This window comes from Monodon monoceros, unplaced genomic scaffold (assembly GCF_005190385.1).
Source record: "Monodon monoceros isolate NGI ecotype Baffin Bay Population unplaced genomic scaffold, NGI_Narwhal_1 Super_Scaffold_5, whole genome shotgun sequence".
In the NCBI taxonomy this organism is placed as follows: Eukaryota; Metazoa; Chordata; class Mammalia; order Artiodactyla; family Monodontidae; genus Monodon; species Monodon monoceros.
Genome location: NW_021703782.1, coordinates 57,673,087 through 57,690,224, shown reverse-complemented (window position 1 = coordinate 57,690,224; position 17,138 = coordinate 57,673,087). Strand labels below are relative to the sequence as shown.

The 17,138-nt window shown below is 39.5% G+C and overlaps 1 protein-coding gene across 5 annotated transcripts in view; it reads left to right on the top strand.

Annotated features, from left to right (window-relative positions):
• The window catches only part of RIC1 (RIC1 homolog, RAB6A GEF complex partner 1), a 140,294-nt gene extending 123,212 nt beyond the window's left edge, over window positions 1–17,082 (top strand). For 4 of the 5 annotated variants that reach the window (XM_029204067.1, XM_029204068.1, XM_029204069.1 and 1 more), the window contains 7 exons: window positions 5,845–6,003; window positions 6,086–6,222; window positions 8,052–8,338; window positions 9,200–9,391; window positions 11,793–11,970; window positions 12,125–12,313; window positions 13,146–17,082. In XM_029204067.1, coding sequence (XP_029059900.1) covers window positions 5,845–6,003; window positions 6,086–6,222; window positions 8,052–8,338; window positions 9,200–9,391; window positions 11,793–11,970; window positions 12,125–12,313; window positions 13,146–13,434 — 1,431 coding nt within the window. In that variant the 3' untranslated portion in view covers window positions 13,435–17,082. The remainder of the gene's footprint in view (window positions 1–5,844; window positions 6,004–6,085; window positions 6,223–8,051; window positions 8,339–9,199; window positions 9,392–11,792; window positions 11,971–12,124; window positions 12,314–13,145) is intronic. The other variant, XR_003790913.1, reaches the window with a different exon arrangement.
• The last annotated feature ends 56 nt before the right edge of the window (window positions 17,083–17,138 follow it).

Genomic DNA, 17,138 nt, shown 5'->3' with positions numbered 1-17,138 from the left:
GGGAGTGTTTTCTTAATTTCATTTTCAGATTTTTCATCATTAGTATACAGGAATGCCAGAGATTTCTGTTCATTAATTTTGTATCCTGCTACTTTACCAAATTCATTGATTAGCTCTAGTAGTTTTCTGGTAGCATCTTTAGGATTCTCTATGTATAGTATCATGTCATCTGCAAACAGTGACAGCTTTACTTCTCCTTTTCTGATTTGGATTCCTTTTATTTCCTTTTCTTCTCTGATTGCTGTGGCTAAAACTTCCAAAACTATGTTGAATAAGAGTGGTGAGAGGTGGTGAGGCCCAGCGGCCATGGCTCACAGGCCCAAACGCTCCGTTGCATGTGGGATCTTCCCAGACCAGGGCACGAACCCGTGTCCCCTGCGTCGGCAGGCGGACTCCCAACCACTGCACCAAGAGGGAAGCCCAACTTTGGGGTTTTTTTGTTCTTCTTTCTCTAATTGCTTTAGGTGCAAGTTTAGGTTGTTTATTTGAGATGTTTCCTGTTTCTTACGGTAGGATTGTATTGCTATAAACTTCCCTCTTAGAACTGCTTTTGCTGCATCCCATAGGTTTTGGGTTGTCGTGTCTCCATTGTCATTTGTTTCTAGGTATTTTTTGATTTCCTCTTTGATTTCTTCAGTGATCACTTCGTTCTTAAGTAGTGTATTGTTTAGCCTCCATGTGTTTGTATTTTTTACAGATCTTTTCCTGTAATTGATATCTAGTCTCATGGCGTTGTGGTCGGAAAAGGTACTCGATACAATTTCAATTTTCTTAAATTTACAAAGGCTTGATTTGTGCCCCAAGATATGATCTATCCTGGAGAATGTTCCATGAGCACTTGAGAAAAATGTGTATTCTGTTGTTTTTGGATGGAATGTCCTATAAATATCAATTAAGTCCATCTTGTTTAATGTATCATTTAAAGCTTGTGTTTCCTTATTTATTTTCATTTTGGATGATCTGTCCATTGGTGAAAGTGGGGTGTTAAAGTCCCCTACTATGAATGTGTTACTGTCGATTTCCCCTTTTATGGCTGTTAGTATTTGCCTTATGTATTGAGGTGCTCCTATGTTGGGTGCATAAATATTTACAATTGTTATATCTTCTTCTTGGATCGATCCCTTGATCATTATGTAGTGTCCTTCTTTGTCTCTTCTAATAGTCTTTGTTTAAAAGTCTATTTTGTCTGATATGAGAATTGCTACTCCAGCTTTCTTTTGGTTTCCACTTGCATGGAATATCTTTTTCCATCCCCTTACTTTTCAGTCTGTATGTGTCCCTAGGTCTGAAGTTGGTCTCTTGTAGACAGCATATATGTGGGTCTTGTTTTTGTATGCATTCAGCCAGTCTGTGTCTGTTGGTGGGAGCATTTAATCCATTTACATTTAAGGTAATTATTGATATGTATGTTCCTATTCCCATTTTCTTAATTGTTTTGGGTTTGTTATTGTAGGTTTTTTCCTTGTCTTGTGTTTCTTGCCTAGAAAAGTTCCTTTAGCATTTGTTGTAAAGCTGGTTTGGTGGTGCTGAACTCTCTCAGCTTTTGCTTGTCTGTAAAGGTTTTAATTTCTCCATCAAATCTGAATGAGATCCTTGCTGGGTAGAGTAATCTTGGTTGTAGGTTTTTCTCCTTCATCGCTTTAAATATGTCCTGCCAGTCCCTTCTGGCTTGCAGAGTTTCTGCTGAAAGATCAGCTGTTAACCTTATGGGGATTCCCTTTTGTGTTATTTGTTTTTTTTCCCTTGCTGCTTTTAATATGTTTTCTTTGTATTTAATTTTTGACAGTTTGATTAATATGTGTCTTGGCATGTTTCTCCTTGGATTTATCCTGTATGGGACTCTCTGTGCTTCCTGGTCTTGATTAACTATTTCCTTTCCCATATTAGGGTAGTTTTCAACTATAATCTCTTCAAATATTTTCTCAGTCCCTTTTTCTCTTCTCCTGGGATCCCTATAATTCGAATGTTGGTTCATTTAATGTTGTCCCAGAGGTCTCTGTGACTGTCCTCAGTTCTTTTCATTCTTTTTTCTTTATTCTGCTCTGCAGTAGTTATTTCCACTGTTTTATCTTCCATGTCACTTATCCATTCTTGTGCCTCAGTTATTCTGCTATTGATCCCTTCTAGAGCATTTTTAATTTCATTTATTGTGTTGTTCATCGTTGCTTGTTTCCTCTTTAGTTCTTCTAGGTCCTTGTTGAATGTTTCTTGCATTTTCTCTATTCTCTTTCCAAGATTTTGGATCATCTTTACTATCATTATTCTGAATTCTTTTTCAGGTAGACTGCCTATTTCCTCTTCATTTGTTAGGTCTGGTGGGTTTTTATCTTGCTCCTTCATCTGCTGTGTGTTCTTCTGTCTTCCCAGTTTGCTTATCTTAGTGTGTTTAGGATCTCCCTTTTGCAGGCTGCAGGTTCGTAGTTCCCGTTGTTTTTGGTGTCTGTCCCCAGTGGCTAAAGCTGGTTCAGTGGGTTGTGTAGATTTCCTGGTGGAGGGGACTAGTGCCTGTGTTCTGGTGGATGAGGCTGGATCTTGTCTTTCTGGTGGGCAGGTCCACATCTGGTGGTGTGTTTTGGGGTGTCTGTGGCCTTATTATGATTTTAGGCAGCCTCCCTGCTAATGGGTGGGGTTGTGTTCTTGTCTTGCTAGTTGTTTGGCATAGGGTGTCCAGCACTGTAGCTTGCTGGTCGTTGAGTGAAGCTGGGTGTTGGGGTTGAGATGGAGATTTCTGGGAGATTTTCGCCGTTTGATATTACATGGAGTTGGGAGGTCTCTTGTGGACCAGTGTCATGAAGTTGGCTCTCCCACCTCAGAGGCACAGCACTGACTCCTGGCTGCAGCACCAAGAGCCTTTCATCCACATGACTCAGAATAAAAGGGAGAAAAAGTAGAAAGAAAGAAAGAAAAACAGAAAGAAAGAGGATAAAATAAAATAAAGTAAGATAAAATAAATGTCATTAATATAAAAAATAATTAAGAAAAAAAATTTTTTTAAGTAGAAAACAAAAACAACGGGCAGACAGAACCCTAGGACAAATGGTGGAAGCAAAGCTATACAGACAAAATCTCACACAGAAGCATACACATACACACTCACAAAAAGAGGAAAAGGGGAAAAAATAATATATCTTGCTCTCAAAGTCCACCTCCTCAATTTGGGATGATTCGTTGTCTATTCATGTATTCCACCGATGCAGGGTACATCACGTTGACTGTGGAGATAATCCGCTGCTCCTGAAGCTGCTGGGAGAGATTTCCCTTTCTCTTCTTTGTTCGCACAGCTTCCGGGGCTCAACTTTGGATTTGGACCCGCCTCTGCGTGTTGGTCACCGGAGGGCGTCTGTTCTTTGCTCAGACAGGACGGGGTTAAAGGAGCAGCTGCTTTGGGGGCTCTGGCTCACTCAGGCCGGGGGAGGGGGGAGGGAGGGGCACGGAGTGCGGGGCGAACCTGCGGCGGCAGAGGTCGGCGTGTCGTTGCACCAGCCTGAGGCGTGCTGTGCATTCTCCCGGAGGAGTTGTCCCTGTATCCCAGGACCCTGGCAGTGGCGGGCTGCACAGGCTCCCCGGAAGGGTGTGTGGATAGTGATCTGTGCTCACACACGGGCTTCTTGGTGGCGGCAGCAGCTGCCTTAGCATTTCATGCCCATCTCTGCGGTCTGCGCTGATAGCCACGGCTCGCGCCCGTCTCTGGAGCTCCTTTAAGCAGCACTCTTAATCCCCTCTCCTCGCACACCGGGAAACAGAGGGAAGAAAAAATCTTTTTCCTCTTCGGCAGCTCCAGACTTTTTCCCGGACTCCCTCCCGGCTAGACGTGGCGCACTAGCCCCCTTCAGGCTGTGTTCACACCGCCAACCCCAGTCCTCTCCCTGGGATCCGACCTCCGAAGCCCGAGCCTCAGCTCCCAGCCCCGGCCGCCCCGGTGGGTGAGCAGACAATCCTCTCGGGCTGGTGAGTGCCGGTCGGCACCGATCCTCTGTGCGGGAATCTCTCCACTTTGCCCTCCACACCCCTGTTGCTGTGCTCTCCTCCGTGGCTCTGAAGCTTCCCACTCCGCCACCCACAGTCTCCACCCGCGAAGGGGCTTCCTGGTGTGTGGAAACCTTTCCTCCTTCACAGCTCCCTCCCACTGGTGCAGGTCCCGTCCCTATTCTTTTGTCTCTGTTTTTTCTTTTTTCTTTTGCCCTACCCAGGTACGTGGGGAGTTTCTTGCCTTTTGGGAGGTCTGAGGTCTTCTGTCAGAGTTCAGTAGGTGTTCTGTAGGAGTTGTTCCACGTGTAGATGTATTTCTGATGTATCTGTGGGGAGGAAGGTGATCTCTGTGTCTTATTCTTCGCCATCTTCCCCCTCTCCTCCTCTGTTCAGTTTTTATCTTTCCTTTTGAAGAACTCAATCTTACCATATGACGGCAGAAAATTTCTTTACTATCGTAAAGCAACATTGCAGGGTTGTGTTTTTTTAATCCTGTTTGTCCATAAATAGGCCTAAAACAAATTAATGAGTTTACAGTATTGTTTTGAATAATATTGAAGAAGTGTATGTATACATATATGTATATACATATTATATATCATAGTACATATAATGATATGCACATATTACATAAGATTATTGAAATATGTAAGAGACATAATAATAAAGAATTATTTTGAATATCAGTGGGTTTGTCTGAGCTCTCCACAATAATCTCTTTCCTTATAGTGTGGAATTGCTGAGGGGACTCTGATTAGAATGTGGGTTACAACAGAGCACCTTACCTGAGGCTCCCCATAGCAAGCAGGGAAGACCCAAACCTGCTGCAGTAATTACACAGTTTTTCTCAAAATAATGGGTTCTTTGAGACTCCTGAAAATTTGTTTCATTATACATTTGACAAAAGGGCTTGATAGTTTGCTTTCCTATTAGTCTGATGTGAATTTGATAGGTTACATTTAAAAGTTCTTTAAAATTACTGCAGAGTTGTTTTCATTGATTAAAGAAGCTAACCATAAACCTTGTTTGAAATTCTGCCTGAAGCAGTTTTCCTGTCAGTTTATTTGCTTCATGGCAACTGATTGAAACCAGAGGGGATATTCAGGCAGAAGCTAAGTGGCCTCGAGATTCTGTGATTCCTTGGGTATTCTTAAAAGGCCACACAGTCATAAAAACAAACAATAAATGCAGCTGTGTTTTGTTTTAGGTCACTCCTTAGACTTTCAGTGATCTCCCAAGCAATGGAATTAGAAACTTGATCAGAATTCCTAAGTTGCTGTGGATTGACAGATAATAATTACAGTTGAATTTGCCTGTTAGGCACCTTTCCATGAAGGCCAAGGGAAGCAGCAAGTTTAAATTTGTGAAAAAATTACAGAGAATGCTCATTGTGTAGCAGGACTACATACTATTGCCTAAGGCAAAGATTTTTTTTAGTCACATTTTCAGAAAACTCTCTGTCGCAGGAAATAGACCTGAGCTTTTTTGGAGTCAGGGAGACAAATTTATATTCTTTTCTGTTGATCTTCAACAGTTATTTAACTCAGTTTTCTCATCTGTAAAATGGGAATGATATACATGTTTTGAGAGTCACTAGGAGAAATGAAAGAATATGTAAGGTTTATGTAAGATATCTGGCAATAATGGGAGTTCAAGAAATCATAAATTATATTACACCAGCAGAGTATTTGCCTCACTTTTCCTTGTATGGTACTTTTTAATGCTTCTTTTAATTTTACTGTTAAACTATTCCCATTGTTGTAGCTGCATTACTTCTCTGGGTTTAGGGAACCATGGAGATAAAGAATTGCTTATATCTTCCCAAGTCATTTGTAGTATAAAAGGAATTCTTGTCTTCCTTGGTTGTTTTTCTAGAACATGGAAGTACCAGCAGTAAGTAGGCAGCATGCCACCCTTCTGTTCAACACAGCCCTGGAACAAAGCAAGTGGGACCTGTGTCGACACATGATTCGATTTCTTAAAGCCATTGGCTCTGGAGAATCTGAGACACCTCCATCCACACCTACAGCTCAGGTTAGTTGCAGAATTGCACAGCTTCTCTAGGCCATTACACCCACGTGGCATCTTCCTCTAACTGTACGGTGTGTAATCATAGGAACCCAGTTCAAGTGGTGGATTTGAGTTCTTCAGGAATCGAAGCATCAGTTTATCCCAGTCAGCTGAAAATGTACCTGCTAGTAAATTCAGCTTACAGAAAACACTAAGTATGCCGTCTGGCCCTTCTGGAAAAAGGTAAAAGAATGAAGAGCTGTTACTGGTTTTAGGGCATTCTGCGACACATTGCATTTCAGGGTGTTTGTAAAATTGCATCTTGGGAAAACAACTATTTGATCCAATTGCAATTCCTTTTTACATTCCAAAAAGGCTTCCCTTTTTTCTTTCTCCAAAGTTCACTTCTTTATTCTTTGTACAGTTTCTGCCCTTTGTACTGGAGTAGATCTTGGTGCGCCCATGCTGAATGCCACTAACTTTAAATTACCTCTGATAATAGAGGACCAGAATAAAAAGGAAGACAGATAAATCTGCAGATAATTCAAAAGCCTTCTTACAGGGCTTCCCTGGTGGCGCAGTGGTTGAGAGTCCGCCTGCCGATGCAGGGGACACGGGTTCGTGCCCCGGTCCGGGAAGATCCCACATGCCGTGGAGCGGCTGGGCCCGTGAGCCATGGCCGCTGAGCCTGCACGTCCGGAGCCTGTGCTCCACAACGGGAGAGGCCACAGCAGTGAGAGGCCCGCGTACCACAAAAAAACAAAACAAAACAAAAGCCTTCTTACAGTCAGCAGTTTTACCCTTCTTTCCAACTATACCTCTTGACAAAAAGTAAAATTTAGTTCTCATGTACTTGACTCTCCTGTGACTCTTTTGAGTGGAGAAGTCATTAAACAGTGGAAGCCAAAAAGAAGTGTATCCTGGAGCCTGAAACCTACATTACACGTAGATGGGTTATTTCTCCTGAGAGGTAACTATGAACTCATACTGAACATTATAAAATAGAATTTCCTCCGTTTTGTGAGGTCCTTGTATTCCTTCCTGTATTATTTGGTTCTGTGTGTATTCTTACTACAGTGCCTGACACATAGTGAGAGCTTATTGAACATTTTTTATTGTGATGTTTTACTGCTTTTTCTTATCACAGCCATTAATACAGCCCCATTCCCAGCATGCACACACACACACACACCCACACACACACACACACAAACAAACACACACAGTCATGGACTATAAACAAGTTAAATGCAACCATGGAGGATTGTAAACAATTGCCAGGCAAACAGTAGCTTCTCAGCCATGCCCCTGAATTTAGAAGTGCTGGCTAATATATACTAAGCACTCACTATGTGCTAGGCACGGTTCTAAGCATTTCCATGTGTAGGTCTTTCAGTCCTTGCAACAGCTCCATATGGGTAGATACCGTTCCACATTACACAGGTGAAAAACAGAGGCCCAGAAAAATAAATTTGCTTTATGTTTGTACAACTAATGCGTGGCAGAGCCAACATCTGAATCTAGGCAGTCCTGCTCCAATACTGCCTCTTGCTGAAAGCACCCCGTCACCCAGTGACCAGACCAGTTATACCACGTCAGCTCACATGAATAAGGGACAATAGAATATATTTAGCAGTTAATTTTTAAAAATCCGTTTTGATGTGTCTGTAAAACTCACATTAAGAGACTTCATTTCACTGTGCTTCTCTCTCGTTAGTTCCTTTGCTCTGATCTTCCCTCTTTTCATTGGTCTTTCCAAATACAGCATTTTTTTGCTCCCTTTCTTTCCTTTATCCAGCTACCATCCTCTTCCTGGTTTGACTTAGTCAGTCTCCTGTTCTTTCCTATTCTATGTTTTCATTATACAAATATGTTTTAAGAGGCTACTATGATCCAGGTGTTGTTTAATAGATTGTGGTATCACATGGAGAAGCCCTAATACTTTAGCTTCAATCAGAATTAGATCTTAGATGTCTTACCTCCTTGTCAGCGTTTTCAGTGTTACTTCATAAAAGTATTTGAAGTCCTCCAGTGAAGATTGTTCTGTAGCTTTCTTGTGTTCCCACTTACAGATGGAGCAAAGACAGTGACTGTGCTGAGAACATGTATATTGATATGATGCTCTGGAGACATGCCCGGCGTCTCTTAGAAGAAGTTCGGCTAAAGGATCTCGGCTGCTTTGCAGCGCAGCTGGGCTTTGAACTAATTAGTTGGCTATGCAAGGAACGTACCCGAGCTGCCCGAGTAGACAACTTTGTGTTAGCCCTGAAGAGACTCCACAAAGATTTCCTGTGGCCACTTCCCATCATCCCAGCTTCTTCTCTCAGTTCTCCTTTCAGAAATGGAAAATACCGAACAGGTAATGTAGGCTTTGTGTTACTTGTACAGGGAGGATTGTATTTTGCTCCAAATATGTAGACATTTTGCTGTTAGTTGATATTCAAGGAAGTCTTTTCATTCCACGGTCAGAACAGATAAAAGCTAACTTTTGGTGCATCACTTGGAACATCCACCATTTGACTAAGGATGTAAATAAAGTAGAACATATGTCTCTAGGTCTTATGACCTTTAAGTCTAATTTATAAATCCAGCCAATTGTTGTATCAGATGATCAGCAAGTTGAGCATTGACTGAACATAGAAGCTCCCACATTTGTTTTTTGTAGGAAGGAGTTATTAATCACAGACCTCAAAATAAGCTAAATTGTGACTTATCTGACAGGACTCATTCCAGAGAAATGGTAAAAATGCATCTTGAGAGCTTGGGCCATCTTCTAAATTACGAGAGGACAAAGTGAAACTGTATTTTGATAAAAGAAAAAAGTTTTTTTAGTTCAGGTCTTTTAAAGAAGACTGTTGTAATTATTATCACTTATGAAAATTCAAACAAACCTTTATTATGGCATTTGGAAACTTCATGTCATGGTAAAACCAAGGAAAATCATTTAAAGATGAACAGAATAAAGTTTTGCCTAGTTCTAGTAAGATACACGATGATATAAGATGACTGCTGGGTGGCGTTATATAGTCAGTCCATTCTGTTACAGTCCCACATCCCTGGTTCAGTGGATGGATGATGCAGTATAGGGACAGTAATTAGCTCTGAACTTTTAGTATTTGGGGTTGGTGAGGGAAGAGAAGCTGAAAGAACTGAATTGGAAATGGCAGTGTGTGCACCTTTAATTCCCATTTTTTTCTTTGTTTTTGGACCTACCTTGCAGTGGGAGAGCAGCTGTTAACGTCCCAGTCAGCTGACCCATTTTTGAACCTTGAGATAGACGCTGGCATCTCTAATGTCCAACGAAGTCGGAGCTGGCTCGGCAACATTGGCCCCACGCATCATGAAATAGACACAGCCTCATCCCATGGACCACAGATGCAAGACGCCTTCCTTTCACCTTTATCTAATAAAGGTAGATATCATTTTAAACCCTAGCTCCTCTTCAGTTCCTGTGGAGGAAAGTTTATATGCTATAGCACTTCAGAGAGAGAGCTTCACTCTTTTCTTTCAAGATATGTCCTTGAGGATTAGCCATTTGTATCTGCTGGAGGGGTGGATAGTTACTAGAGCAAGGCCATATTGGCCTTGACTATACTTTGCCATGTTTATTTTAGATAAATGAAATAGGTAAATTCTCATTACAGCTCAGCACTAATAAATGAACCTTTGTAATCAACTTTGATGATACAGAAACACTAACTTTGAACCTCAAGTAAGCAAAATGTTATCCGTGTGTAAAGAATTCCATTCTTCTCATAGGTAGACCCGTATCATGAAAAATTGTACCCAGTTATCTTCTATTTTTTTATTTCACTGATACAAATTTATGGAAAAATTTTTTTCTCTTATAAATTCCTGCATGATATCCTTAATTTTGCCTCTTAGCCTTCAAAGCCTAAAATATTACTGTCTGACCCTTTATCAAAAAATGTGTGTCAGCTTCTGCAATTATAGTAATGGTTACATTACAGGTTGAAGAAGTTTTAAAGTGATTTATGTTTAGGTTTATATAAGAACTTAAGTAGCAATTGGTCTGATTTTCTGGAGTTTTTTAATGGCCAGGCATTCACCTGATGTTTGATTTTCAGTGTGTCATCGCTGTTACCGGAGCTTCTGCTATGTGGAGAGGCATTTAGCTGCCATGACTTTCTTTTTAAATTTTGGTAGAATACATGTAAAAATTTACTATCTTAACCATTTTTAAGTGTACAGTTCAGTGGTATTAACTACATTTTTATTGTTGTGCAACCAACCTGCAGAACTCTTAATTCTTTTCATCTTGCAAAACCAAAACTCTGTACTCTGAATAACAGCTCCCCATCCCTCTCTCCCCCAACTCCTGGCAACTACCATTCTATTTTCTGTCTCTGTGTATTTGTCTTTTTGTGTCTGGCTTCTTTCACTTAGCATAATGTTCTCAAAGTTCATCCCTGTTGTAGCATGCATGGAAATTTCCTTTCTTTTTAAGGCTGAATAATATTCCATTATGTGTTTATAACACATTTTATCCATCCATCACGGGACATTTGCATTGCTTCCACCTTTTGGTTGATTGTGAGTTATGCCCTAATGAATGTGGGAGTACAGTGAACATGGGAGGTCTCTTCGAGACCCTACTTCCAGTTCTTTTGGGTATATACCCAGAAGTAGGATTGGCAGATCACATGGTAATTCTATTTTCAATTTTTTTCCCATAGCAGCTGCACCATTTTACATTCCTACCAACATTGGCAAGGATTCCAGGTTTGCCACATCCTCACCAACACTTACTTGCTGGTTTTGTTGATAGCAGCATCCTAATGGACGTGAGGTGGCATCATTGCTTTTTTTTTTTTAGAAAACTTTCTAAAGAGGTCACTTCAAACATATTTAAAAAGGAGAAATAATAGTATAATGGACACCCTCCCCCCAGCCCCCACTCCAGTTATTACCAAGTCAGGAACAAATTTGTTTTATCCACTTTCCCCTTCCTGTATTATTGAACTAAATCCGAGACAGGATATATTTTATCTGTGAACATTTCAGTATATATTTCTGAAGACTCTTCTTGAAGATAATGATAATTACACCATTAACATCTCGCTAAAAATTTAATAGTAATTCCTTAATACCATCAAATATCCAGTAAATATTCAAATTCCAACTGTTTTATAATGTAATTTTTTTATGGTTTGAATCAAGATCCAAATAAGATTCACACACTGTGATTATGTTTTTTAATTTTCTTTTTAGTGATTGTTCCCCCTCCCCATTTCTCTTTTTTTTCCCCTTGCAGTTTATTCATTGAATAAACTTGCTTCTGTGGATTTTCTCATGATGTGGATTTTAGGTTATTGCATTTTCATGGTTTAGACAGTTTCCTCTGTATTGTAAATTGGTAATTGAATCTAAAAACGTGATCGAGAATTCCCTGGCGGTCCAGTGGTTAGGACTCTGTACTCTCACTGCGAAGGGGGCCCAGGTTTAACCCCTGGTCAGGGAACTAAAATCCCACAAGCCGCAAAGCATGCCCCCAGCCCCCCCCCCCCCAAAAAAAAAAGACAGATTATTGCTAGGTTTTTTTTTTTTTTCAGAGGTGGGCAAGACTACTTTTTAGGTAGTATGAAGGCACATAAGGCCTGGTTACCTCTAATAATTTTTTTTTATATCTATTATTATTAATGTAACATGGGAGTTTTAGTAGTGGATTTAATGTTTTGGTCTCAAAATCCTGAAGAGAAATCAACATCTGAGAGACAGCTAATATTTATAATGAAAGGAAAACATATTTTCTATATGAAGCTAGTTTGTAACTTTTGGCAATTCTTCATCAGGTGATGAATGCAGTATTGGTTCAGCCACAGACTTGACTGAAAGTAGCTCCATGGTGGATGGAGACTGGACAATGGTGGATGAAAATTTCTCCACACTCAGTTTAACTCAGTCAGACCTAGAGCACATCTCCATGGAGTTGGCAAGTAAAGGACCTCACAGATCCCAGGTTCAGCTTCGGTGAGTTTCTCAGCATTTTGAAAGCATAGAATGCCTACTCAGGATATTTGGGCAAATTGGGTACAGAGGCTACTTTCCCGATAATGATTGCCCTTATGTACATCTGTAGATCGTTTTTAGCATCAGTCGTTTGTGTTTCTGCTTATATATGTAGGTATTTGCTACACATCTTCATGGAGGCAGGATGTCTGGACTGGTGTGTTGTTATAGGCCTGATTCTCAGAGAATCCTCAATAATCAACCAGATTTTGGTTATTATACAATCTTCAGAGGTAGATGGAGAGATGTTACAGAACATAAAGACAGGGCTGCATGCTGTGGACAGATGGGCCTCTACAGATTGGTAAGTGCTAGTTTCATTAGGTTTGTTATCTTCACGGTCCTTTGGTGAATCCTGTCCTTTCACATTAAGGCTTAGTTCTGGTTCATTTATTTGGAGATTTTTTAGGTTGCTAGAGATAAAAACTCCTTTTGTATATTCATTTTAAAGGCTAGTTCCTTTAGTTACCATTTTATACCAGGAGTAATATCCATTGAGATAGTGTTGGTCAGTGAATACGTGTCACTGACTCAAGACTGATGCAGTACAAATGATCTTAGATCTAGGGTGGAACTTGAGATCTTTAGTTCTGTCAAGTAGAAGGTAATAACCTAAAAACATCTGCTTGAGAAGATAAAAATTTAAGGTCTGTGTGAATTTAACATTCCATGGCAATTACTAATAAGCCCAAATTAATAGTAGTGAATGAAGTTAAAAGAGCCTGGGATTCTACCCCTTTGTCGCCAGTTATGTGTGGATTTGGGATTTCCCTTACTTGGGTCTAGTTTTCCTTAATTGGTAGATTCATTCATGTTAAATGTTCTCTGAAGGTCCTGTTTTTCAAGTCTAAAATCCTATCGGTGCTTAGATTATAGAATACGATTTTTAATCGTAATACTGGATAAAGAATATCAGTCTTTGCTCTTTGTGCTCACACTTACATTATGTGCTGCTCCCTCACTGGTGGCCTTGGCACCTAAAAAGCCTTTCCTCCCGACCCTTCTGTGCCTCCTCCCCTCCCCCACAAGCTCATTGACCTTACTATATCAGTGCTTGGTAGGAATTCATCCATAACATGCTATGGAGCCTTTTGAATGTGGCAGAGGAGAGCTAATTTCCTTTTTCTTCTCCTTAGTCCTGGATATAAGCCATTTTTAAACATCATTAAGCCACAACTGCAGAAGCTCAGTGAGATAACAGAAGAGCAGGTCCAGCCTGAAGCCTTCCAGCCAATAACTGTGGGTAAGACTCCTGAACAGACAACCCCCCGGGCAGAGGAGAACAGGAGCTCCTCCAGCCAAGGGAGCATCCCCCAGGGCGAGGTTGGAGGTAGCAGTTTGGTCAGCCGGAAAGAGGAGGACACAATGCGAGCAGAGGAGGAGGAACCTTTTCAGGATGGGACTTACGACTGTTCTGTGTCCTAATGACATTGGGTGCCGTCACCACGGGCAGTATTAATTAGCAGCAGCATGCAGCTGAGGACACTGTGACCTAGCTGGATGATTTAACCAGGGAGAGAACTCAGCTCTGAGACTCTGGTAAGGTATTACTAAATTTTAACTAACTCTTTCTCCTCTAAGAAATCTCTTTGAGTCCATAAAAATGTGATATCAAAAAAATCATCTTTCATAAAAAAATTTTTTTAAGCTGCAGTGGAAGTAATAAAGAGTATTATACAGATGTACATGAGAATATTTTGGTTTTATTCTTAAAGGTTGGTAGCTCTTAAACCACAGGGATTGTTTTGCCCCAGATGAGCAAAACACTTTTCACTACTTACAGCTTCCTATGTTTTCTGGTTCAGCGTGTGTTCAGACTGCTTTTTAAAAACAAATGCTAAGGTGCTTGCTATAGCTCATCAAGTACTTGAGCTACCTGTATGCCCCCTTGGATCAAGAGCACTGGCCTCCCTAACTGGGCCTCTGAATAGATGCCTGCCCTAGCATAAGAGGTGCCTGTGTGAAGGAGACATGCTCCTCTTCTAGCCTGTTAAATCCCGGTCCTGAATTGATGGGAGCTATTTACCTGTGAGTCAGTGTGCCTGCTTTTTAGCAAGCTTGGTTCCTGCTAGGTCAGCGTGGGCTGAGGGCTGAGGAGTTTTTATCAATTATGCTATTAGATACCACTAAACTATTTTGTATCAAAGAATTGTTATCTTTTTGTGAGTACTCTTGTGTAAGTATACTCAAAGGCACTGTTCATATTTTTAGGGCTTGTACTATAATTTGTAAGGTTTTATGCTGGATTCTGCATGGCTATAGATACTCACTCTTGGAACAAAGACAGGGCTTGCTCTTCCTTCCAAATATAAGCAGTCTTCATAGAGGAAGACAGGTTTATTGGCTTGGTCATAAGGTAACAGAAATGGTCACACTGATCATGAAATGAAACAGGTTTTGTGCAAATTAATGTAGTTATTTATTGCTTTTATAAATTGAATAAAAATGGACTTTTATGTAAATAGACTGCTGAATCCTGTATTATCACAGCTACTAAAAATTAGTATGTAAAGAATGCATTCTTCATTGTAACTTTTTAAATATTTTATGTATTTCTAGAAATAACAAACTTTAGTTTTCATACATTATGAAAACATGACTGCATACTCAATTGCTTTAGACTGAACACATATCCACTGTATGTACATCAATTACCTTATAACAGTATTAATTTAGATAGCTTGTTTGTACTGTGCAATTTGAACAAAGGAATGCAATGTTATTTTTTACAAAAATGAACTTATTTTTATAATAACAGTGTATTTGATGTGGACCAAATTCATACCACTATGTAAAACAGCCTCTCTTCTCATAGTGCAATTACAGTTTAGAAATAAAGCTTGGTCCCCTATCCTTGCTTTTTAAAGTAAATGGCTAGCTTTAGTTGTCCTAGCCAGGTTTCCTCTGAAGGGAAGCCCAAAACCATTTTGAAAATGCTCCGTTCATAACTCATCAAACGGTTTTAAATTATTGAGTTTGGTAATTTACTATCACTTTTCACATTATAAGTGCAATAATTTCATATACAAAAACTCCTGAATGGGTGGAATATGGGATTACTGGTACCTGGGCCTTCTGGTGCTACGTTTATTTAAGCCTTTGTTTTAAACCACCTTTCCCTGAATTTTAAGATAGAAAATGTTTCCCATGTGAGTACATGCAGCCCAGCAAGAAACTAAACTGAAGAATTTCTTCTCCTGTCCTAGTCCATTAGGAGAAGAACTAGCATTACTTTTGTGTTTGGTGTATTTGGTCAATAAAAATGACTTGCCATTGTAAACAGCTATGATCTTTTTCAGGTATCCTGATGTGCTGCTGGGTTCATCCTGCACTCTTAAAAGCAGGGCACCAATAAGTTAACTGTATTCCTGTGGTTAACGCCATGAACGAAACTTTTCTTGTATAAACTACTTGTTTTTCAACTAAGAGATATAGGTGGCCCCAAGGCAAAAAAATTGGCAACTTTACAGAAAATTTCTCTTTGGTAATGTGTTACATTAATTTTTTTAATTCATATTTTAATTTTGCCTTGTTTGGATCACGTATCGACTGTTTAAGCCATAATTTTAACCAGTGAATTTAAATATTCAATATAACTATTTGAAGTTTAAATTATTTGCTGATACCAAAACAGGAAGTCATTTGGGGGTAGAGTCAACCTTTGCTTGTAATTAAAGTTGCTGCTACTTCTGTAATGTGTATTTTTTTACTTGGTAAAGGGCAATAAAACCATTACTTGAACTTTTGTTTATTCATCATCTCAAATTAACAGCAAAAAGTATATGTATTGAAAGTCATAAAAATATTTTCATTATATAATTCTATCTCAGAATTTTCCTTATGAAATAACTAGAAATTTAGACTTAAAATCTGTATGCAGAATTATTTAGAATAGGAGCATCAAGAGTTGGCAGCATGCTAGATGCCTGGCAATAAATAGGCAATTGGAACAGATGGTCCATATTGATGACATAGAAAATACTCAAAATATAATGAAAAAATGATATAAAAGTACACATACCAGAGGAAACTAGTCATTTCTAATACGTGTGACTAAAATAATAGGTGGAATTTTGACTTTTTCCTATTTTCCTAAATCTGCTTTCTGTCTCTGAATTTGCCTGTTCTGGACATTTCATCTAAATGGACTCATATAATATGTGGCTTTTTCTGTCTGGCTTTCACTTAGCATGAGGTTTTCAACTTTGTATATTAGTAGTTCATTCCTTCTTAAGGCTGAATAATCCATTTTATGGATATGTATATACTACATGTTTATCCATTCATCAGTTGAGGGACATTTGGGTGGTTTCCACTTTTTGACCATCATTAATAATGAACATTGATGCACAAGTTTCTGTGTGGACATATGTTTTCAGTTCTCTCTAGCAGTGGAAATGCTGTGTCATATAACTGGTAAATTATTTTGAGGCAATGCCTAATTGTATTACCAAGTGCCTGTGCCTTTTTTTTTTTTTTTTTTTTTTTTTAACATTTCCACTAGCAGTGGAGGAGGATTCTGGTTTCTACTATCAGCACATGTTATTGTCTGTATTTTTGGTTATAGCCATCTAAGTTATGTATGAAGTGGTATCTTATGGTTTAGATTTACATTTCCCTGATGGCTAATGTCTTTTCATATGATTATTAGCCATTCACATATCTCAGGAGAAAAATAAGTATTCACATCCTTTGCGCATTTCACAAATGGGTCATTTATTTTATTGTTGGTTTGCAAGAGGTCTTTATATATTCTGGATACTAGACTTACCAGAGAGATGATTTGCAAATATTTTCTCATTCTGAGGGCTTTTCACTTTCATGATACTGTCCTGTCTTTTGAGGCAAAGAAGTTTTTCATTTTGGTGAAGTCCAGCTTTTTCTTTGGTTGCTTGAGCTTTTAGGTGTCATATCCAAGAAACCATTGCCTAAATCCTAGGTTATGAAGATTTATGCCTGTGTTTTCTAATGAGAGTTTTATATTTTAGCACCTGCATTTAGGTCTTTGATCCATTGAGTTAATTTTTTGTTTTTGGTTTGTTTTTTTTTTTTGCGGTACGCGGGCCTCTCACTGTTGTGGCCTCTCCCGTTGCGGAGCACAGGCTCCGGATGCGCAGGCTCAGCGGCCA